Source organism: Cervus elaphus, chromosome 26, assembly GCF_910594005.1.
Source record: "Cervus elaphus chromosome 26, mCerEla1.1, whole genome shotgun sequence".
Classification (NCBI taxonomy): Eukaryota; Metazoa; Chordata; class Mammalia; order Artiodactyla; family Cervidae; genus Cervus; species Cervus elaphus.
Window position 1 is genome coordinate 12270493 of NC_057840.1, and position 18648 is coordinate 12289140.

An 18648-nucleotide genomic window follows, 5' to 3' on the forward strand; every position below is an offset into this window, starting at 1 on the left:
TCTAGGGTGCCCTGGAAACTGGACTGATTTCTTTCTTTCTTTTTACTGCTACTGCTGTTTTTGTTATTAAATAATATATGCTATTTTTGGGGTGGGGTCCCCTTGAAGAGTTCCAATTGTAAATGTTAAGGACAATGATCTGGGTAGGACGGGGTAGGAACTCTGGGAACCACCTAAAACTTGGAGAAAGAGGTCAGAAATTTCCTGGCACTTTCCTTGTGCCAAATTTCTTGTGAATAGGTAGAAAAGAATCTGATAACCTTTTCGGCTTCTCCGGCATTCCTCCCCTACCCCCAACACCTGTCTGGAAGCCCCCAATAAGGAAAGCTCAATTTCTTACCGCCGCACGAAGACCGAGTAGTCTAAACCTTGGCCAGGACTGGCTTTCAGTAAGGCAGGAACTGAAAGGGAAAACCCACCCGAGCGACCACTCAACAATTGATCAATTAGAGGAACTCAAAACGCAACCAAATAAAAATTCTGCCAGGGTGGGGGAGCATCTGCTGTTATTTTTGTATTATTTCACACAGCCCGAACTCCAGCAAGTAGATTTCATTTCTGCACAGCAAAGCGGAGATCAGCCTCCCGCATTTCTCAAGCTTCTACACGGGAAATCTGAAGACCGTTTTCTTGACATGAAGCCACGGCGACCTTAAATGTAGACACCTGCCCCTGTCATAGGGTATTAAACAAGTATATATTTTTTTAAACTTCTTTTTAACCAAGACCGTTCACGTAACTCGCTTCTAACATTTCTCCAAATAAACTGTAACAGGAGAGCTGTGACTCTTAAAATCCACAAATTAAAATTAAATTTCAAGATACCAAAGAGGGCTTCAGGTAGAAACTTGGCAGGATTATTTTCAAATAACTTTGAAAGTTTAAGATACTTCTATAGTTGATAGTCCTTGGTATCTCTTCTGAATATGTAATATTAAATTGTGATTGCAATAAAAACGTGGTTTCAAAGGTGTTAAATGAAATAAAATTAAATTTAATATTTTTATGGGGGAAAAGATCAGCTAGTAGTTGGAAATTTTTCCCAAAAACAAATTTAATTTGTGTGGTTTTGACATTTGCATGATCCAGTTCTTAACCTGGTGGTTTTTATATCAACCCCAAACTGGTTTTGCTCAAGTTGACATCTCTGCTTCTTCAGATTGGGAACTCAGTAAGCTCAGCGTGCTCTGCTGACAGGCATCTCCTGTGTTGTGAGTATTCCTTTGCCAATACATGGTGTGATGTCCTTTTCAGTGTAACGAGTTGGGGAAATAAAATAAAAATTTGCCTCTCCACACATTTATTTTTATTTGTTGTTTTTTCTTTATTTCTAACACATCAAGATGAGTTCTTTCTCTTAGAATCTCAAACCACAAATATCTCCTAAAAACGTATATTTTTAAAAAAATCTACAGATGTAATACATACTGTGAACCCTATAAAATGCGTTTACAATGCTGACTTAAAGAAAGAAATTTATAACTTTCATATGTACCTTCCTTTTGCAATAGGCAACTGCCATATGTTTCCGACTTCCATAATTCAGTTTTTCCTGGACATCTGTAGCAGGTAGTGAGTGCTTCTTAAAGTACATTTTATGTAATTTGAGAAGGAACCCGAACCTAAGACTAAAGGTTAACATAAAAAAGCACAAGCCTTTCTAGAAATGTTAGTTATTCAAAATTTACATCACCTATTGTGCATGGCCTGAGTTACTTTTTTTCCCTCTTCTTCCTTCTTGAGACTGAATTTGGAAATGCAATATTGTGTATGCTGAGAATTCGTTCCATGGAGCATATTCAAAATGTCTAAATGCTTTGGTAGAGTTCCTCTTGTTTTTTACTGTTCTTTAGCCTTTTGCTTGAAGATTCTCATTCAGTTCTTTCTGAAAACCCAGGTTGGAAGTGTTTTCCAGTAAGATTATTTTGAGACACATTTTAATATTTTTATATCAAAAGAGGGAAATCATAAGCTCTTTCATTTTTCCTCTGCCTTAGCTGTTCATCTTATACTTGTTCAAGGATGGAAGAGTTTACATGATTAAAAATGAGAACAAACCCAAAAGTAATGTAGAAAAGCCAAAGCTTGTTTTCAGGTTTTTTTGACTGTGTGTTCAAATCCAAAGTTCATTATTAATGCTAATGCTATATTTCAATAGCTCACTTCTTTTTGTGAATTTCCAGTGCTAGACTTAATCTGTCAAAATCCCTTTCATTCAGCTGAAACTGAAATGTTTCATCTGTCAGTACAAAAATATGAATAAATTCTAGCCACATTCTTTATTGTTCATACTTTCAGCATATTATATAAATGCACACAAAATATTCACTGTTTAATAATTGTGGGTATCTACAGATGTGAAATAGAAGAACAGGGTCCAAGTTATAGCCAATTAGATGGTGTAATAATTTGTATAAAAAGCTAAAAACCTTACCTAATGATTCTTACATGGAAGCTAAACAGGGACTCAGTTTTCTTTTCAATTCATTTTATTAAACCAGCAGACTCAAGATAATCCTCATTCATGGGGGAAAATAGCATTAAATATTTAGTTCTAAGAATATGAAGCTGCATATTTAAAATATCAATTTAAACATGATTTTATGAAGTATAAACTATTAAAATGCCCATCAACTATTTAGAGAATATTGTTTAATTTCCCCATTCTTTGTCCCAATTTGGTTTATGTCCAAATTGACCTTTTGCAATATTGCTATCAGCAATGTCCAACTACCCACCTTTGGGTATTCATTTACATCTAGGTGTTCATTTCATTACCACCTTCAAATCGGCTAATACCTGATTAGTGATAGAGACAAACTTTGCTTCTTGGACTTTTCTGTTACTAACCCCTTACTGTAGTAGGGTCATCAGAGTGTGGGTCAATGAATGAGGAAGTGAAGGGGGTGGTTTTTCATGCACAGGGTGAAAAATAATTCCAGCATCGGTTGGAAACACAGCCGATGACTGCTGGAAATTGGACATGAGTAGGGAAGCTCATTCCCCCCAGCAGAGTGAGTTTCCTTCCGGATTCATTACAGGTTCTTTCCCTCCTCACCATCCCTCAACTTAGTGGGTTAGAGGACCCCTTTCTCCCTTCCTTTCCTTCCTTAAACTGGAGAACTTGGACTTGGGAGGAAGGGAATAATGATGACAAGCTTACCATCAGAGTACACTCCTTTTGCTCTCCCCGAACTGCGCACCTCCCCTAAACCTCACTGAGAAATGAGCATTGACTGAAAAACCAACACTAGAAGGCGTCCGGCTCTAAATCGAGAGTGCGCCTGGGAGCCCGAAGAGCGCTTCTGTGCGCTGCGGCACTTTGGTAGGGAGACTCGCTCTCAACTGACCATAATACTTGAGAGACTGGTTGTTGGAAGAAGAGAAGGGTAAACAACTGCTAGCGTGTAGGCTGTGCTGTCTCTGTGTGCAAATCCGCCACAGAAGCCTCGAGGAATTGCGGTTCTGAATCTCTTTCTCTACGGGGCCTGGGTTTGCAGTTGGAGACTCGGCAGGGAGGAGGCCCGCGAGACCGGAGACTGAATTTATTCTCTTAGTTTTTGTAAGCTTATACAGGTTACATTTTATTATTCTTATTAACCCAGATCAGAGGCAGAGGCGAAAAGAAGTGCAGAGCAGAGAAGAAAGGAAGGAAGTGGGGGAGAAAAGGAGCACTGCCCTCGGGTAAGGTGCTGCTGAATGACTCCGGGGCGGGGTGGGTGGGGGGGGGGGCTCTGAAGTCCACGCCTCCAACTAGGATGCGGCTTCTTCCCAGATTCACTTACAAATTAAGGCAGCCAAATAAGTACTCCCTCGGTGCCCTTATCACCCCCTCTCTCGCATCTATTTCTGTATTTCTCACTCTGTTAATCCTCTGGCTAATAATAAACTTTTTTTTTTTTTTTTTTAAAGCGTGAGAAGAAAGTTAGGATCCTGCCTGTTCGGGAGTTCGGGGACTATCTGATGCAACTCCCATTCAAAAGCCAAGAACAAACTCTCTCATGTGCAGGGCTCACCTCCTGTTTTCAGGTCTTGAGTGGGGAAAATTATCACAAGGGTTAGAAACTCACGGCCACCGGCAAGTGTAAAAGATTTTTTTAAAAGTCTATTTAGAGAAGGAAATCCTCGCTAGAATTCTTGAACTTAGAATTTAAAAATATGCTGTTTATAAATATAATACAAGTAGATATGTTAAGTGAGCGTAAATAGCAAGCTGTCTCCAAACATGTATGTGTGTGTGCTCAGTTGCCAAGTCGTGTCTGGCTCTTTGCAACCCAATGGACTGTAGCCCACCAGGTTCCTCTGTCCATGGGATTTCCCAGGCAAGAATACTGGAGTGGATTGCCATTTCTTTCTCCAGGGGATCTTCCCCACCCAGGGATGGAACCCATGTTTCCTGCATTGGCAGGTGGAATCTATATATATTACACTATAGTGTAAATAGGCTCTAGGCTGAGAAAGCACAGTGGGAACCTACAGAAAGAATGCATTTTTAAAAAATCTTTCAGAACTGTCCAATTTTAAAATGCACCGAGAAAAATAAAGAGGAACCAACTTGTTTTTCAAAGCCCACCGTCCTTCTTGGGTTAGTTTTGCTATCTAGCTGGACACGGATTCCACTAGTTACCATTCACAGGGCTGTTGTGTTCTTTCCTCTCCGTGCCCCCAACACCCCAAGTTCTGGAGACAAGCCCACTGACAACGTTCTTGCCTGGATGACTTTTACTTGAAATAGAGCACTGCTATTCTTGTCAGAGGCTTGACAGTTTAATTCCGTTTTAATCGTTTCCTTAACATAGCTCATACTGGGAACAGACATTTTCTCTCTTCAAGTGACGAGAGGAACACGCTCCCCGGTCACACGCCCCCCACCCATGTTTGCACCCGCGCAGGTGCACACGCGCATCTATGCAAAAATGCAAATACAGACACGTGCACGCGCGCACCGGCTTAAGTTTTCTCCCGCCAATTCGCTCCCTGTCCCTGCTTCTTTTGCTCTCTTGACTCGCAAAGTGCAAGGCCCTGGCTTGGCTCTGGCACGCGCATGCCGTGTTTTGAGACAACGCAGCAATAAGGTGCTAGCGTCGCCAGCACTTCGAAGGCCGAGACTCCGATGGCATGCCAAGCCAGCCTTCCTTCCCTCCCGACCCGGGGAAAAGCTCGGCGCACCCTCTCTGGAGCGAAAGTCGCTGGTGCGCTGAGGTCTGCGACCTTCTGCTTTCCGGCGGATGGGGGCGGATGGGGGCACCTGGTCCCACTGGGTCCTTGGGTCCAGGAGTCGGAGCCAGATTCAGCGCGAGCCCAAAGTGGAGAGATGTGGTGCGGCTCCATGGCTGTGCTTCCCAAAGCCCAGCCCGGACTTGGACTAGAGAGACCAGAGACTAGGTCCTGAACCGGGCGCCCAGGGCACACACCTGGATTATTTCTACGGGTCACGTTCCATCTGACATCATGGGTGTGTGTGAGGCCCGGCTTCCCGGCTTGTCTAAGTGGACACAAGTCCTAGGTGCCCGCGCGTCCGGAAGGCCGCGTCCATCGCCGCCGCGGATAAAGGAGAAAGTGGGGTAGGCGGATAGGAGGCCTTGTCGCTGTGTGAACCTCCAAGTGCCCTGTAGGCCGTGCAGTTCTCTCTGAATCAGTTTGAGCTGGGAGGCATGTAAACGGACAAGAACCCATCTACAAAGCAGGCTTCGCGTCTGGAAAACCGTGACGGTCCCAGGCGACCTGGGGTTGCTCCTTCCCCTGCAGCGGGGCCGGAGTAGGCCTGAGGGCCCCGGGGACTCCATCTCTGGGCCTCAGCGCCTCCACATCCCCAAGGCCGCAAGGGCGGCTTAGAAGAGCATCGCGTCGCTTCTCCTAGGGGTCGCCGAGGGCCGGGGCCTGGCGCAGGGCGCTCGGTCCCCGCCGGCTGCGGATGCTGGCTCCAGATGCCCCAGCCGCGCGGAGCTCGGTGCGCAGCCTCCTGCCACGTCTGCGGCCCTCCCACCACCGCATCCCCCTCCCCACCACTTGCCCGAGCCCTCCGGGCGACGTCCTCGCTCTCCCAGGCTCGCTCCCGTCTTAGGGTAGGCTTCGGAACCGGATTTGCGCTTACTTTTAAAGCTCTACTACCCGCCCAGGGCGCCGCGGAGTTTGGAGGTCCTCCGAAGATCGACCCGCTCCAGACTCTGCGCACAGCCTTGTTTTGCAAATGCAAAACACCTCCTCCAGGTTGAGGACGGTTCTCAATCTTTTAGAAGAGAACTCCTCCGCAGGTTGCTAGGGGGTCGTTTTTGACCCCGAGGCTGCTGGGCCCGCCGGAGGGCGGCGAGTGCGGGGACGCCTCTGAGCACCGCTTGCTCTGCTTTCTGCTCTCCTGGTTGCCTTGCGGGAACCGCGAGTTCCCCCTGGAGCTACAGCAAAAAAAAAAAAAAAAATCGAAGCTACTGCCTGAATAGCTATACTGGAAACTACGAGAGAAGTAAGAGATGATGGGGCAGCGGACAGCGTGGAGGTTAAACAGAGCGAGGGAAAGAGAGAAAACAAAACAACACAACCCTTTGTCCTGTATTTTACATCAAAAATTTAAGAGTAATATGCGTCATGAATTTTATTATACAAGAGACTTGCTCTATTTACACCACCTCCATTATTTTTGTTAATCCAGGGCAAAAGTCGAGTAGAAAGTACAAAGCAAACTGCAGATACGAGCTTAGTGTTATTCAATTAAAACGCATTTTAAAATTTGTTTTAAAGAAACATGTCGACTCTAATAAAAGTCTGAGAAAAGAAGTAGCAAATTGTCAAAAACAGGGAAAATATGAAGCTACGTTAAATCACAGAGACATTTTTAAAACTGCAATGGAAATCTTTCTGCATCATAAAACTTATTTCACTTTGCAAACTGTTTAGGCGTCTTAAACCTACGTCCTTATCGTTAAAAAAATTAAAATCCTAGGTTTAAATTAACTATCACGGTATGAAAGAAATGGGAGGCTCCGGAAAGAGCGTGCTTTTTCTGACTAGTTCATAGAAAGAACTTTGCTATAATGGGATAGAATTTTGCTTTCCTAAATATAAGGATTCAAACATGCCTTGAATTCTCCCGCCCTCCCTAAGAAAAATTCACAGAGTAAAACAAATAAATACGTCTATGCCACTCCCGGTGCAGAATGGGTGTTACTAAAGGCAGGAATGTGTAGAGGAGAAAAGATGGGCCTGGTGGCTGTGAATTCTCTCCATTCAAAATGTTCTGAGTTGTGGCAATACGAAGCGATAAGTGAAAGGGACTGGAACTTTAGGTTTACTGAAAGATTCTTGGTATTCTAATGTGGTGATCACTTCGGTTCAAAGCCAGGAACCTCAGCCTTTCCAGGTCCTGGTGGAGAAAGCTGGAGACTCCCGGGCAGGACTGGGCTGTGGGAGGCAGGGAGACTGACCCAGTTCAGCGCCGGGGTTGGCGCTTCCAAGCCAGATGGCGGCGCTTTCCACTCTAGGTTTTTTGCAACCTTGTAAGGAAGTGGGCGCGGGCTGAGCGGAGTCTGCGCTTTCTGATTGGCTGGCCGTCTCAGTGATTGACAGGACCCCGGGCTCCGCCCCCGCCCCTTTATTGACACTAATGAGCAAGTTCTTCCCACCGCTCTCCTGCCTGGAAGTGCTGACAGATCAAGGCAACAAATTTCAATTACAATCCCTAATTTGTGTCCGCAGAGTGTTTTTTACCCATGTTAGTTCTCTCTGGCGCATCAGTCGAGGCAGATCTTGGAGCAGCAGGAGGAGGTGGAGGGGGTGGGAGCGAAGGAGTCCATCAGTGAGAGAGCGCGCGCGAGAGACCGAGGGAAGGAAACTTGGCGGGCGCGTCGCTGGTTCCTCGGATCTCAACACAGTCGCGAGAGAGGAAACGCCAAATTTGTCTCTGCCCGCGGCGGGGAAGGGCGCTGATCTGGGCCTGCGGGAGGCCCCGAGAGTCGTTCAGATTTTGGTGGGGGAAGGAGAGCGAGTGTGTGCGTGTGCCCGCGCGCGTGTATATGAGCGAGGGGCGGGCGCCGGGCGGCGGGGATGGCCGAGAAGCGGAGGGGCTCGCCGTGCAGCATGCTAAGCCTTAAGGCGCACGCCTTTTCGGTGGAGGCACTGATCGGCGCCGAGAAGCAGCAACAGCTTCAGAAGAAGCGGCGAAAGCTGGGCGCTGAGGAGGCGGCCGGGGCCTTAGATGACGGAGGCTGCAGCCGCGGCGGCGGCGCCGGCGAAAAGGGCTCCTCCGAGGGAGATGAAGGCTCTGCGCTCCCGCCGCCGGCTGGGGCGGCTTCCGGGCCCACCCGGAGTTGCGCAGACCTGGAGCGGAGCTGCGGCTCCCGGGGAGCCGCGGGTGAGTCGGCCCCTCCCGCCTAAACTTCTTCCCCGCACGTCCCCTCCCGGTCCCGCGGGCCCGTACCGCCGCGGAGAACCTGAACTTCTGCGAGTTGTGGGCGTGCGAGCGCGCGGTGTCCCCACGCACCCAGGGCAACTCGGCCACAGGCGCTCTAGCGGTGGGTGTCAGGGCTCAAAGCTCCCGCTGCTGTGGCCGCTCCTCCGCGCAATTCGGGTCACGGTTCAAACGGTTAAAATGCCGCTTCCAGTCTGGCTTCTCAGGCGGCCGCCGCCCACTCGGCGAAGCTCACCCGTAGCAGCTGCAGTTTGCGGCGCTCAGCGGTGCAGATCTGTGCTTTCCGCATCTGCCTCCCTTGGGCTTCTAGCCCCTGGGTGCTCTTTTTTATTCCCTAACTTTTCAAAGCTAAAGAGTGGGGTGAGCGACGGCGTACCCCCCCACCCCCCGAAACCGAAACAAATGCCTAAACCATTTGGGCAAACCAGGAAGAGGGCGGTGTATTTGCAAACGTGGTTTCCCAAGGGCTCGCTAAGCGGTTCCCTTGCCTCCCCCCACCCTTGGTTCCCGCTGCCAAGGCCGACGGCGATCTTGGGCTTGTTTTTCGCGCTCTTCTCTTCCCTGTGCCGCTTTGCTAAGACGCTCAGGACGGCCAGGGAGTTTGGCGAGAGCGGTGTCTGGACAGATTGCTAGAGGATGCCTCCGGCCGGGCCCTAAGCAAGGACGCCGATTGCGAAGCGAGGCCCAAGGATCTGAGACCAGGAACCCGAGCGCCAGGCGCTTTTGCTCTGTGCTCTCCATGGCTCGGGGTGTATCGGGCACGGATCCCAGACTCCGGCTGCGGCACAAAACTTATTTTGGGGCCTTGACCGGGCGGAAGCAGGGAGGGTGGGGTGGACTTGGGCCGCACGCCTCTTCGGGACTTGAGACTTGGGGGCCAAGAGGGCCCGACTTGAGCGTCGAGTGTCCGTCCCTTCGGCTGGCGGAGCAGGTATTTAACTACCCGTGGGCCTGTTACAAGGGCCGGATGGCAGGAACGCTTCCGTTTTTCCCGCGGCCCTTTTCTCTTCCCAGTCGCCCTCGGGGGGTTTATCTCCCCACGAGGCTTCCCATCTCGAGCCCTCACCGGTACCCCCTCTCTGCCCTTTGCTGCCCAGGCGGCTGTGAGGATGGCTTCCTGCAGGGCGCTTCCCCGCTGGCATCCCCAGGAGGCTCCCCGAAGGGGTCCCCCGCGCCCGCCCTGGCCCGGTCCGGGACCCCGCTGCCCTCGCCGCAGGCCCCGCGGGTGGATCTTCAAGGAGCTGAGCTCTGGAAGCGCTTTCACGAGATCGGCACGGAGATGATCATCACCAAGGCGGGCAGGTAAAGGGCAAGCTGGCGCGAACGGCCCGGCCCCGGCCTCACCCCACGCCTTGATGGGCGAGGGAAAAGGATCTGCAGCACGGTGGGGTCTCTGGTTAGCAGTTTGTACAAATAAGACGAGGCCCTCGGTAGTGGTTCACTTTTGAGACCGATTTTGCCTCCCTAACCTGGAGTGCAGTCCCCACGGGGCACAGCCCAGCAGTCCTCTCTCGTTGGATTCTGCGGAGAAATCACTGTGGCCGCCGAGGCAGTGACGGGTGACTACTGATATTCCGTGTGCAGGGGTGTTAAAGATTCGTGATCCAACTTAGCATCTGTTCAGGTATTTAGTTAGACTTTCGTTATGTTTCTGGAACTGTGGAACAGATTATCCACCACCACCACTACCCCTTTTTAAAAAACGCAGTTTACTCTTTAGCAAAACTGTCGTTTGCTTTTATAGATTCGAAACTTCCAGTTGCTTCTTTATCCAAAGATTCGCTGGCAGTATGAGAATATTTTGTGTTATGCTATCTTGATATTAGATTAGGATGAAAATTACTGGAATAATCGGTAAACCATGTTTAATCCCTGCAAAAACAATTGCTCTGATTTTTAAAAACCATTCTTTCTATAGATTCACAGTTACTATAGTTCTTTTTTTTTCCCTAAGTGAAATCCAACAAATTAGCCTAAATTTGCTGAGGAATACCAGAACAAAATTTATAAGTTTATCTATTTTTTGAAAGTGTGAAATTTCCACATCCATCAGTTAGTAAAATAAATGGATTTGTTAAACAGATCATGTTAATTCGAAGGCGCACAGAAATATTTCCGTTTTTAAGTTTTCAGTTCATTTAGTGCAGTGAAATCTGGGACTGCTATCTTCCTCAAAAGAAACTTTTAGCACACACACAACTCTTTCAGGGAGTACACATGGCAAAAACCTGGATAGTATAAAAGTATCCAAACTTATTAGAAATTACAAAAACATATTTTATTGAATCCATATGCTACCTTCTACATTTTCACAGAGCTTTTATTAATGATCCAAATTCAGTCTTCAACAACACAAAGCAGCAGTTGTCTTATAAAGGATGTAGTTAAACACCTTTACTCTTTATCTTACAGGTGCACTGAGAAAAACACTTAAACAGCCAGTGTATTAAACTGTTCTCATGCCTAGTTAGGAATAATGGACTTTCTTTTCTCTGGAAGTGCTCTTTAATGGCATTATTGTTATGGAAACATTTTTGGTAAATAACAGTACTAAAATTTGTGTTATAAGGTTAAATTAGCAAAAATTAGATTACCTGGAAGGGTCCTAGACATAAATCAGTAGATGAAAGTTTTTTGTTTTTTTCTTAAAGAGGGAACTGCTTATATATATATATATATATATAATTATATATAATTATATATATATAATTATTGTGTGTGTGTATATACACACACAATTATTTGCTGTTGTATTCCTTGCTACTGTGCCTTTTTAAAAGATAGATGCATTTACTTTAGTATCTCCTTTGATAAACATCTCTGGGAAGCTAAAAGAAATGTGGGTTTCACTTTGTTTTAATTAGCAAAGTTGTGAGTAAGTGTGGTTAAATAAAGTATTTTCAGGGCATGGTAGGGGAAGGAATGATTTGGTAAATATACATTGTATTTAGTTTCTGCTTTCAATAAAGAAGTTTTACTATACCTTTCAAATTTAGGGCAACTTTTGCACTTCACCTTTACCATGCGGCAGACAGGAAGTCCCGTCTCAATAAAGAACATATTGTTTGGTTATGGCATGGCACATTGGCTCCTTGTGCTATTTTATAACCCTTTTAAAATTTCATGTTATATTTTATCACTTTTAGAAATTCAGATTTTCTATTTCTACTATTTGAAACCCTTTATTATTTGTTTTATTAAAGTCAGCCTGCTTACTGATTTTTGTTTAAAAAATAAAGTGCTTTCTGTACCATTATTTCTTCAGTATATATATGTGTGTGTGTGAGTATTTGGCTTTTAGGTACACTGACATTTCAGTAAACATAGAATGCAAGTACAGGTATAACAAATTACATTTAAATGATTCAGTTTTGATACATCATGCATTCAGATTCTTTGAATTACATTTGCCAAAGTGAATGCTATAAATTTGTCCACATGAAAAATACAGATTCAAGAGCTTTCTTTGCTTATTCATTCTTCAAGCATAATCATAACCCAAAGCAAAACCCAAACCGTCTTTCCTCCCCTCCCTTATACATAGGCGCATGTTTCCAGCAATGAGAGTGAAGATCTCAGGATTAGATCCTCACCAGCAGTATTATATTGCCATGGATATTGTGCCAGTGGACAACAAAAGATACAGGTACAGTGATCAGATGGGTACAGATGATAAGAAAGCCCCAGGATTTCACAGGCTATGTAGATTTCATCTGTACTGACTATGATATCTGTTTCCAGAAGCCTGTAGAATGATTGGATCCACAGTCCAACCTCAGTCACTTGCAGTTGTCTAGATGGTGTCGTCTCTTGCAGTAAATGTGAACATTTATTTTTTGTTTTGCTTTTAATAGATACAGAAGTGTCTTTAAGTGTTGAGGAATTTTAATAAGGGGCCAGTTTAGTGTTGGTAAACGAAGTATGTCTTTTATATTGATCACATTTTGATTAGGATTTTGAGAGGAAATATGAAGTAAAATTTATAGGTGTACGTAACAGTTAACAAACTGTTTCAATTTCTTCCTGATTATTTTATGACCTTTAAATAAATTCCCTTTATTTTGTTATGTACAAAATCATAACTGTTTACAGGCTTTTTTCCCTTTAAAATGAGAAAATTATTGAAGATTTTTTATAATTTAGGAAAACAAAATCATAATTCATTATGATATCAAGACATCTTTAAGCTGGTAGTGAATTTGTTATCTTTTTTTTTTTTTTTGGCTGGTGGTTAACAGCGAATGTTTAAAAATTATTGTAATATTTGGGTTTTGAGAGAATGTATTTATCTAGATATCAAGCAAAGCTGGATTCCAGTAAAGCTGGAGAAGATACTTTCTTCAGTATCAAACCAAACTTTGCTTTTCCTTCTGTGAGTAAACAAATCAACAGTCTTCACTGACAATTATTATTATTTTCCTGGGGAGTTGAAAATGCTAACATTTAAAAAAAGGAAATTCCGAGTGGCAAGCTGGAAGATCCTGCTTTAAATTTTGGTCTTTTTTGTTTCTGTCTTTTAAATAAACACCTAGAGCATTTAGTAAGTTTTTAAATGAAATCAGATTTGGTTTTTATTGCTTTTTAAGATTTAGGGAGTCACTTTTTGGAAACAGGTTTATAGTGTCAAAAGTATACAGATTTAATTAGTAGAGGCACATATGGAATGCTAAAAATATGGGTAGTAAAAAGGACAGTTTTATGATTTGCATTTTGTGTATAAGTTGTATCACTTATTTTAATTAAATAATTCATTAGGGAGTTTTGTTAAAATTGTCTGCTATGTGATAGAAGCTAGAACTGCCTTGAAGTTTATTCTTTAAGTATACTTGGTTTAAAATCCATATTCTAATTTAGGTTTGTGCAGAGGAAAACAGTGTAATTCTATTGAGTTTAGAAATCTTTCCTTTCTCTTCTAAGTTTGTCTTCTATTCCTTCCTCCAAATCTCTTCCATATATTTTGGATGGCTTATTTTATTTAATTGATCCTTACTATTCACATATAAAACAAGAAAATTTTCAAGAATTAATATTAAGATGCCAGATTTTAAAAGATCAAATTCTAAAACATAAATTTGCTTTCAGTTAAATTGCTTCTCAAGAAAAATTTGTTTTTAGCATTTGTATTTAGAATGTTTCACAAAGAATATGTAACATGTAGCATTTATTCTCTTAATAGGTATGGATTTTTGAGCTGTTCAATATGCATACTTTTCAAAATTTTGACAGAGCATATTGTTCTATTTATTTTGGCAATAGCTCTGTATCCATTGTGCTGCTTTTTCTTGCATTTCTAAGATTTACATTTTATTTTCCAACTTTTTCAGCAATAGTAGAAATAAATATTTTGGCTCATTCTCTATCAAAGAATGGTATTTGGTCAAATAAAAAATGATTGTGATTTATTAGAATATAAAATTCATATTCACAAAAGCCCATGCACAGAGCTTATTTATTGAAATTACACTATATCAATTAAGGGAAATTGTTTTTATTGTTATTCTTACTTTTGTGATACTGTATTTTTTCCCAAGAAAAGGAATTAGAGAATAGAAGGCATATTGAATTCAAAAGAGAATGAAATGTGTGAGCATAGTTGAAACAGTGGGCCTCACTAGGGATATTATGAAAATACTCCATGCTACTTTAAAAAGAAAATTTCATACTATACTGGTAGAATTCTTTGAGACTATTAATAAATTGTTGCTTTAAATTGTATGGCATATTTTAAAACAAAAGGAAGACAAGCGTCCAAATATATAATTTCATTTTCTATCCTTTTCTAAATTAATCATTGATATACTAGTTTCTAGTTTTTAAGTTAGTCTATTTTAAACTAATAATAAGTGATAGTCTGAATATAAGATTAAACATTATTATCTTATATACTACTTGAAACATTGTTATTTAAGTGTGTTATTTTTATAGAGTCAGTGTTGTTGACAGACATAAACAAGTAGAATAGGATGTTTTGCCTCTTAATTAGAAAGGTAATATTAATCAGATAAATCATAATTTTAGAAGTTTGATGTATATTTTAATTAGTGGTATAAGGATTTAAAGATTTTCTGACAATAGTCAAAAAAGAGAATTAGAGGAGATAATAGCCTATGTTTTATGATTATACAGACTTTTAAATTAAACAATATCCTCAGTTTCTAGTGTAATGGAGTTAGAAAAAAAATAATTCTAAATGATAATAGATGGGACTTTTTTCCCTATGAAAATAAATTTACTGTACATTCTGACAATTTCCCCTTGACTTTCCACCGTGTCTCTCATCACTTTGAACATAAGCCTAAAGTGGGGAGTGATAAAGAAAGTTAGACCGTTGAAGATATAACTCTCAAGTATTTTTGAGATTTCCTTAAAGCAGAGCTTGACAACTTAATAGTTTCTTCATGTCAGTTGCATATCCAGAAGAAAAATGGAAAACATCAGAATACAGACAGAATGTCTAACGTGAATAAGTGTGATTTATCCAAATTGAAATTCTTGCATTTATGGTGGAAATAGTGTGCATATTTTTCACTAAATCCTTAACATATCACCTTGAGTGGTCAGCAGGCTACCACTGCTTGAGAGTTTTTTTAAAAGTGCTCGAATTCTTATTTTATACACATTGAATGTAGAGAGCAAATCCTTGAATTTTAGACTTAAAAGGGTGCCCATTTTGTCTGAGTCTACAGAATTGGAAATTCCAAGAAAGCAACAATCCACAAACAAGCCTTGTCATTGCCTTCTAGGTATGTTTATCACAGCTCTAAATGGATGGTGGCGGGCAATGCTGACTCCCCCGTGCCACCCCGCGTGTACATTCATCCGGACTCGCCTGCCTCGGGGGAGACTTGGATGAGACAAGTGATCAGTTTCGACAAGCTGAAGCTCACCAACAACGAGTTGGACGACCAAGGCCACGTGAGTAGAGGGCCTCCCTAATTTGCCTTGTTGGATGGCACGACCATTATCTATGCTCTGTCTGCCTGAAGGAAATGAGCTTTTCTAAGATCATGACATTCCTCTTCTGGTTGACTAGAGTGTGCATAGCTATGCAACGTCAAGGGTACATTTTCATTAGAGGCTATGCCTGTGACCAGAGTATTCTATGAAGCTTTTCATAGGTAAAACTGGATACTGCGTTTGTGTTGGAAGACATTTTTAGCCAACACATTTGTTTGAAATTTCATAAAGTGATAATTATTATACTTTGAATATGAATTCTTGAGGTTGGGTGAACAGGGATAATGATTTATGGTGTCCTGCCTGTATCCTCTTCTTTTCCCAGCTGAGGCTCATCGTTTGTCAATAATGGCCCAGGCTTATGCTGTCTGTATGTTCCATCTGCAAGCTCCCAATTGTTTTGTAATGACATCTAATGTGTCAGAATATGTTGTAATAATAATTCCTTTTCATCTTAAAACCGAAATGTGAAATATATGTTAAAGTCAGTCGTTTCAATAATATAGTCATTTTTAACAGTTTAATGATATTCACACAGTGGTGTTTGCAGGTGAGATGTCTACCTTATTATCAATGTTTTAATAAATAAGTAACTCTGGATATGTGGTGATTTCCACTCAGTGCTAGCATTTCTGTTAGATTTCTGTTATTTGAGAGAGTTTTGACTGAAGCAGGATTGAAGTGCCTTTTGAAGAGTATATCGTACATAAAAGGAATACCAATTCATCCATTTCTCAAAGGGGTGACATGAAGCTTGTTTGTGGGCCAATCTTTTAAATCAAAAAAATGCAAACTGTCATAAGATGGTAATACAGTGATGACAGGATGTGATTTGTAAGTTGCTAGACAGTCTTAAGCAATTGACCTTAATGAAGACATTCAAGTACACATTTCATTGTGGCACAGATGCAGTATCTGGGTTTTTAAGACTCATCTCTCTCAAATTGCCAGTGCTTTTTATTTGTTGCCTTTTGTAATTTAAAGCCTAGAAAAAAAAAATAAAGCCTAGTACATTTCACTTCAGAATGATACAACTTCATGTCCTGAATTTTAGTACATTACTTTCTCTTCTTTTTTTTTCTTTATGTACACAGTCAGGTTGTAACAGTTCTTTTTCACTTGACTTCAGTGAAAGAACATTAGTTTCTTCTGTCTCAATGAGGGAGCTAAGTGTGAAATTTTGCCAGTGTGTCCATTGAAGAGTCTTTACTTTTTTTTAGAATAAAAAATTGAAAAATAAATAGCACTAAATGTTGATGATTTTCAAAAGCTTAAATATACTCTATTTTTTTGGAGTTCTATAGTTTGAGTGTATATATATATATTTTTGAGTACATATCTTTTAAAGAGATAATGGATCTAAAAACTATACACTGTCCTAGATAATATAGAAACTCCTTTAAATAATTTAAATAAATATGGTGATTCTATAATTCTAATCCTGATCAAATTACTGGCTTTATACCTAATACCTAATATATCTACAGTATTAGAGGTAGTAATTTATCTATCTATATGATTTTAGCTTCATAATTTTGCTATATTCTATTTAAAACAGCATTCTCTAGAAAAATGGGACCAACAGAATATGTTACACACACACACACACACATACACAAGAGATTTATTTTAGGGAACTGACTAACACAGATGTAGGGCTGGTAGGTCCAAAATTTGCAGGGTGGATTGGCAAAGACCCAGAGAAGACCTGATATTACAACTTAAGTCTGGAGGCAGTCTGGAAGCAGAATTTCCTTTTCCTCAGTGGACCTCAATCTTTTTTTCTTAAGTCTTTCAACTAATTGGATGAGGCCCACCCACATTACAGAGGATAATATGCCTTACTCAGATGTCTACTGATTTAAATCACACAGCATTTGTTTAAAACACAAAATAATAGATTGCCAATTGAACCCCAGTTGTTTATACCTGAGTAATTATATTTCACTATTAAGAAAAATAAAAATTTAGAAAACAAGCAATATCTATAGAAGTGTGTCATGTTCCAAAATTTTTTTTTCTTTTAAAGTTGTGGCAAGATGTAATACTTTAATATAAAAAAAATAGTGTGTGTGGGGAATGGAGAGAGAAAAATACGTACCTATGCTTTTTGGAAGCAAGAAAATTGCCTATGCTGTTAGCAGAAATCACGTATTGCTTGATACTAGAGGAGGAGGTAGGAGGGAAAGTACTCTTGTCTGTTATTTATTTAAAAACAAAAATTTTGAAGACTTTGTAAAATGTAGTAAGAGATGAAAAGCCAGTCTCTGGCTTCAGTGGTCTTCTAACCTAGGCAAAAGAGAAGATTTGGTTCAGTTCAGTTCAGTCGCTCAGTCGTGTCCAACTTTTGGCGACCCCAAGAGTCACAGCACGCCAGGCCTCCCTGTCAGCACACAGATTATCGCGCCCTCAGAGCAGCGCAGTCCGGCAGCCATTTTGTTCCAGCCTAGAGAGATTGGTAAAGCTCTGCGAAGAAGGTGTCTGTTACGTTTTTTTTGCTCAATTTTATCACCCTGAATAAGAGTAGATTAGAGATTAGGAAGTAATATTCTACTGTTGATGTGATTCAGGGTCTGAGAAGACAACAGTACTATTGTGATGGGACTAACTCAGTCGCTTTCTTGATGCAGGGACCTCGCAGGGACCCTCACCCCTCTGCCCTCATAGGACAGGCAGCATCAGAACTAAGTAATATGCTTCTTTTGACTCAAACCTAGTGTCTTTTTTAAAAAGTCATTTATTCTGCTTCATAAGAAGTAAAGAAATTGAAGTAAAGGCAGAATTAGAATTGTGAAGAATATATGAGAAGGAAATTGGAAGACTTAGTAATGGCTAAATTTTAAAATATCAGTTATTCCACCAATGTCAAACCTAATGTCTTTAACATGGGGAAAATGTGTATTAACCTACACATGGGAAAGCACCCTGTGTTTATGGACAGAGATTTATGTTACTATCTGTGTTAATAGATAGTATCCAAAAGAAAAAATATCCTCTGTCTAAACAGAACAGAGAATATGGAACATGCAGATCAGATTATAATTATTTGAGTTTCAGTAATGAGTTTTATCATTTTGGTCTTTTTGTTCATAAGGGCAATGGTTCTCCTAGTTCTACTTGTTCTAATAAATAAGCAAATTATTCATGACCATTTGTCATTATAACTTTGATAGTCATTAAAAAACAAATAATGCTATTTTATATAGAAGAACTGAGGCTTGTTTAGCAGTCCCTAAAAATTTGTAGGGATATACTAAATTCCTATAGGTAATATTGAGAATATATATATA

General features: G+C 41.6%; 1 protein-coding gene across 3 annotated transcripts in view; it reads left to right on the top strand.

Moving 5' to 3' along the window:
• The first annotated feature begins 6798 nt into the window (after positions 1 to 6798).
• TBX18 (T-box transcription factor 18) overlaps positions 6799 to 18648 on the top strand; it is a 31388-nt gene continuing 19538 nt past the window's right edge. Inside the window, exons 1-4 of one of the 3 annotated variants that reach the window (XM_043888493.1) lie at positions 6799 to 8344; positions 9499 to 9703; positions 11946 to 12047; positions 15145 to 15316. In XM_043888493.1, coding sequence (XP_043744428.1) covers positions 8038 to 8344; positions 9499 to 9703; positions 11946 to 12047; positions 15145 to 15316 — 786 coding nt within the window. In that variant the 5' untranslated portion in view covers positions 6799 to 8037. Of the gene's footprint in view, positions 9704 to 11945; positions 12048 to 15144; positions 15317 to 18648 lie in introns of all 3 variants that reach the window. The other 2 variants (XM_043888495.1, XM_043888494.1) reach the window with 2 other exon arrangements.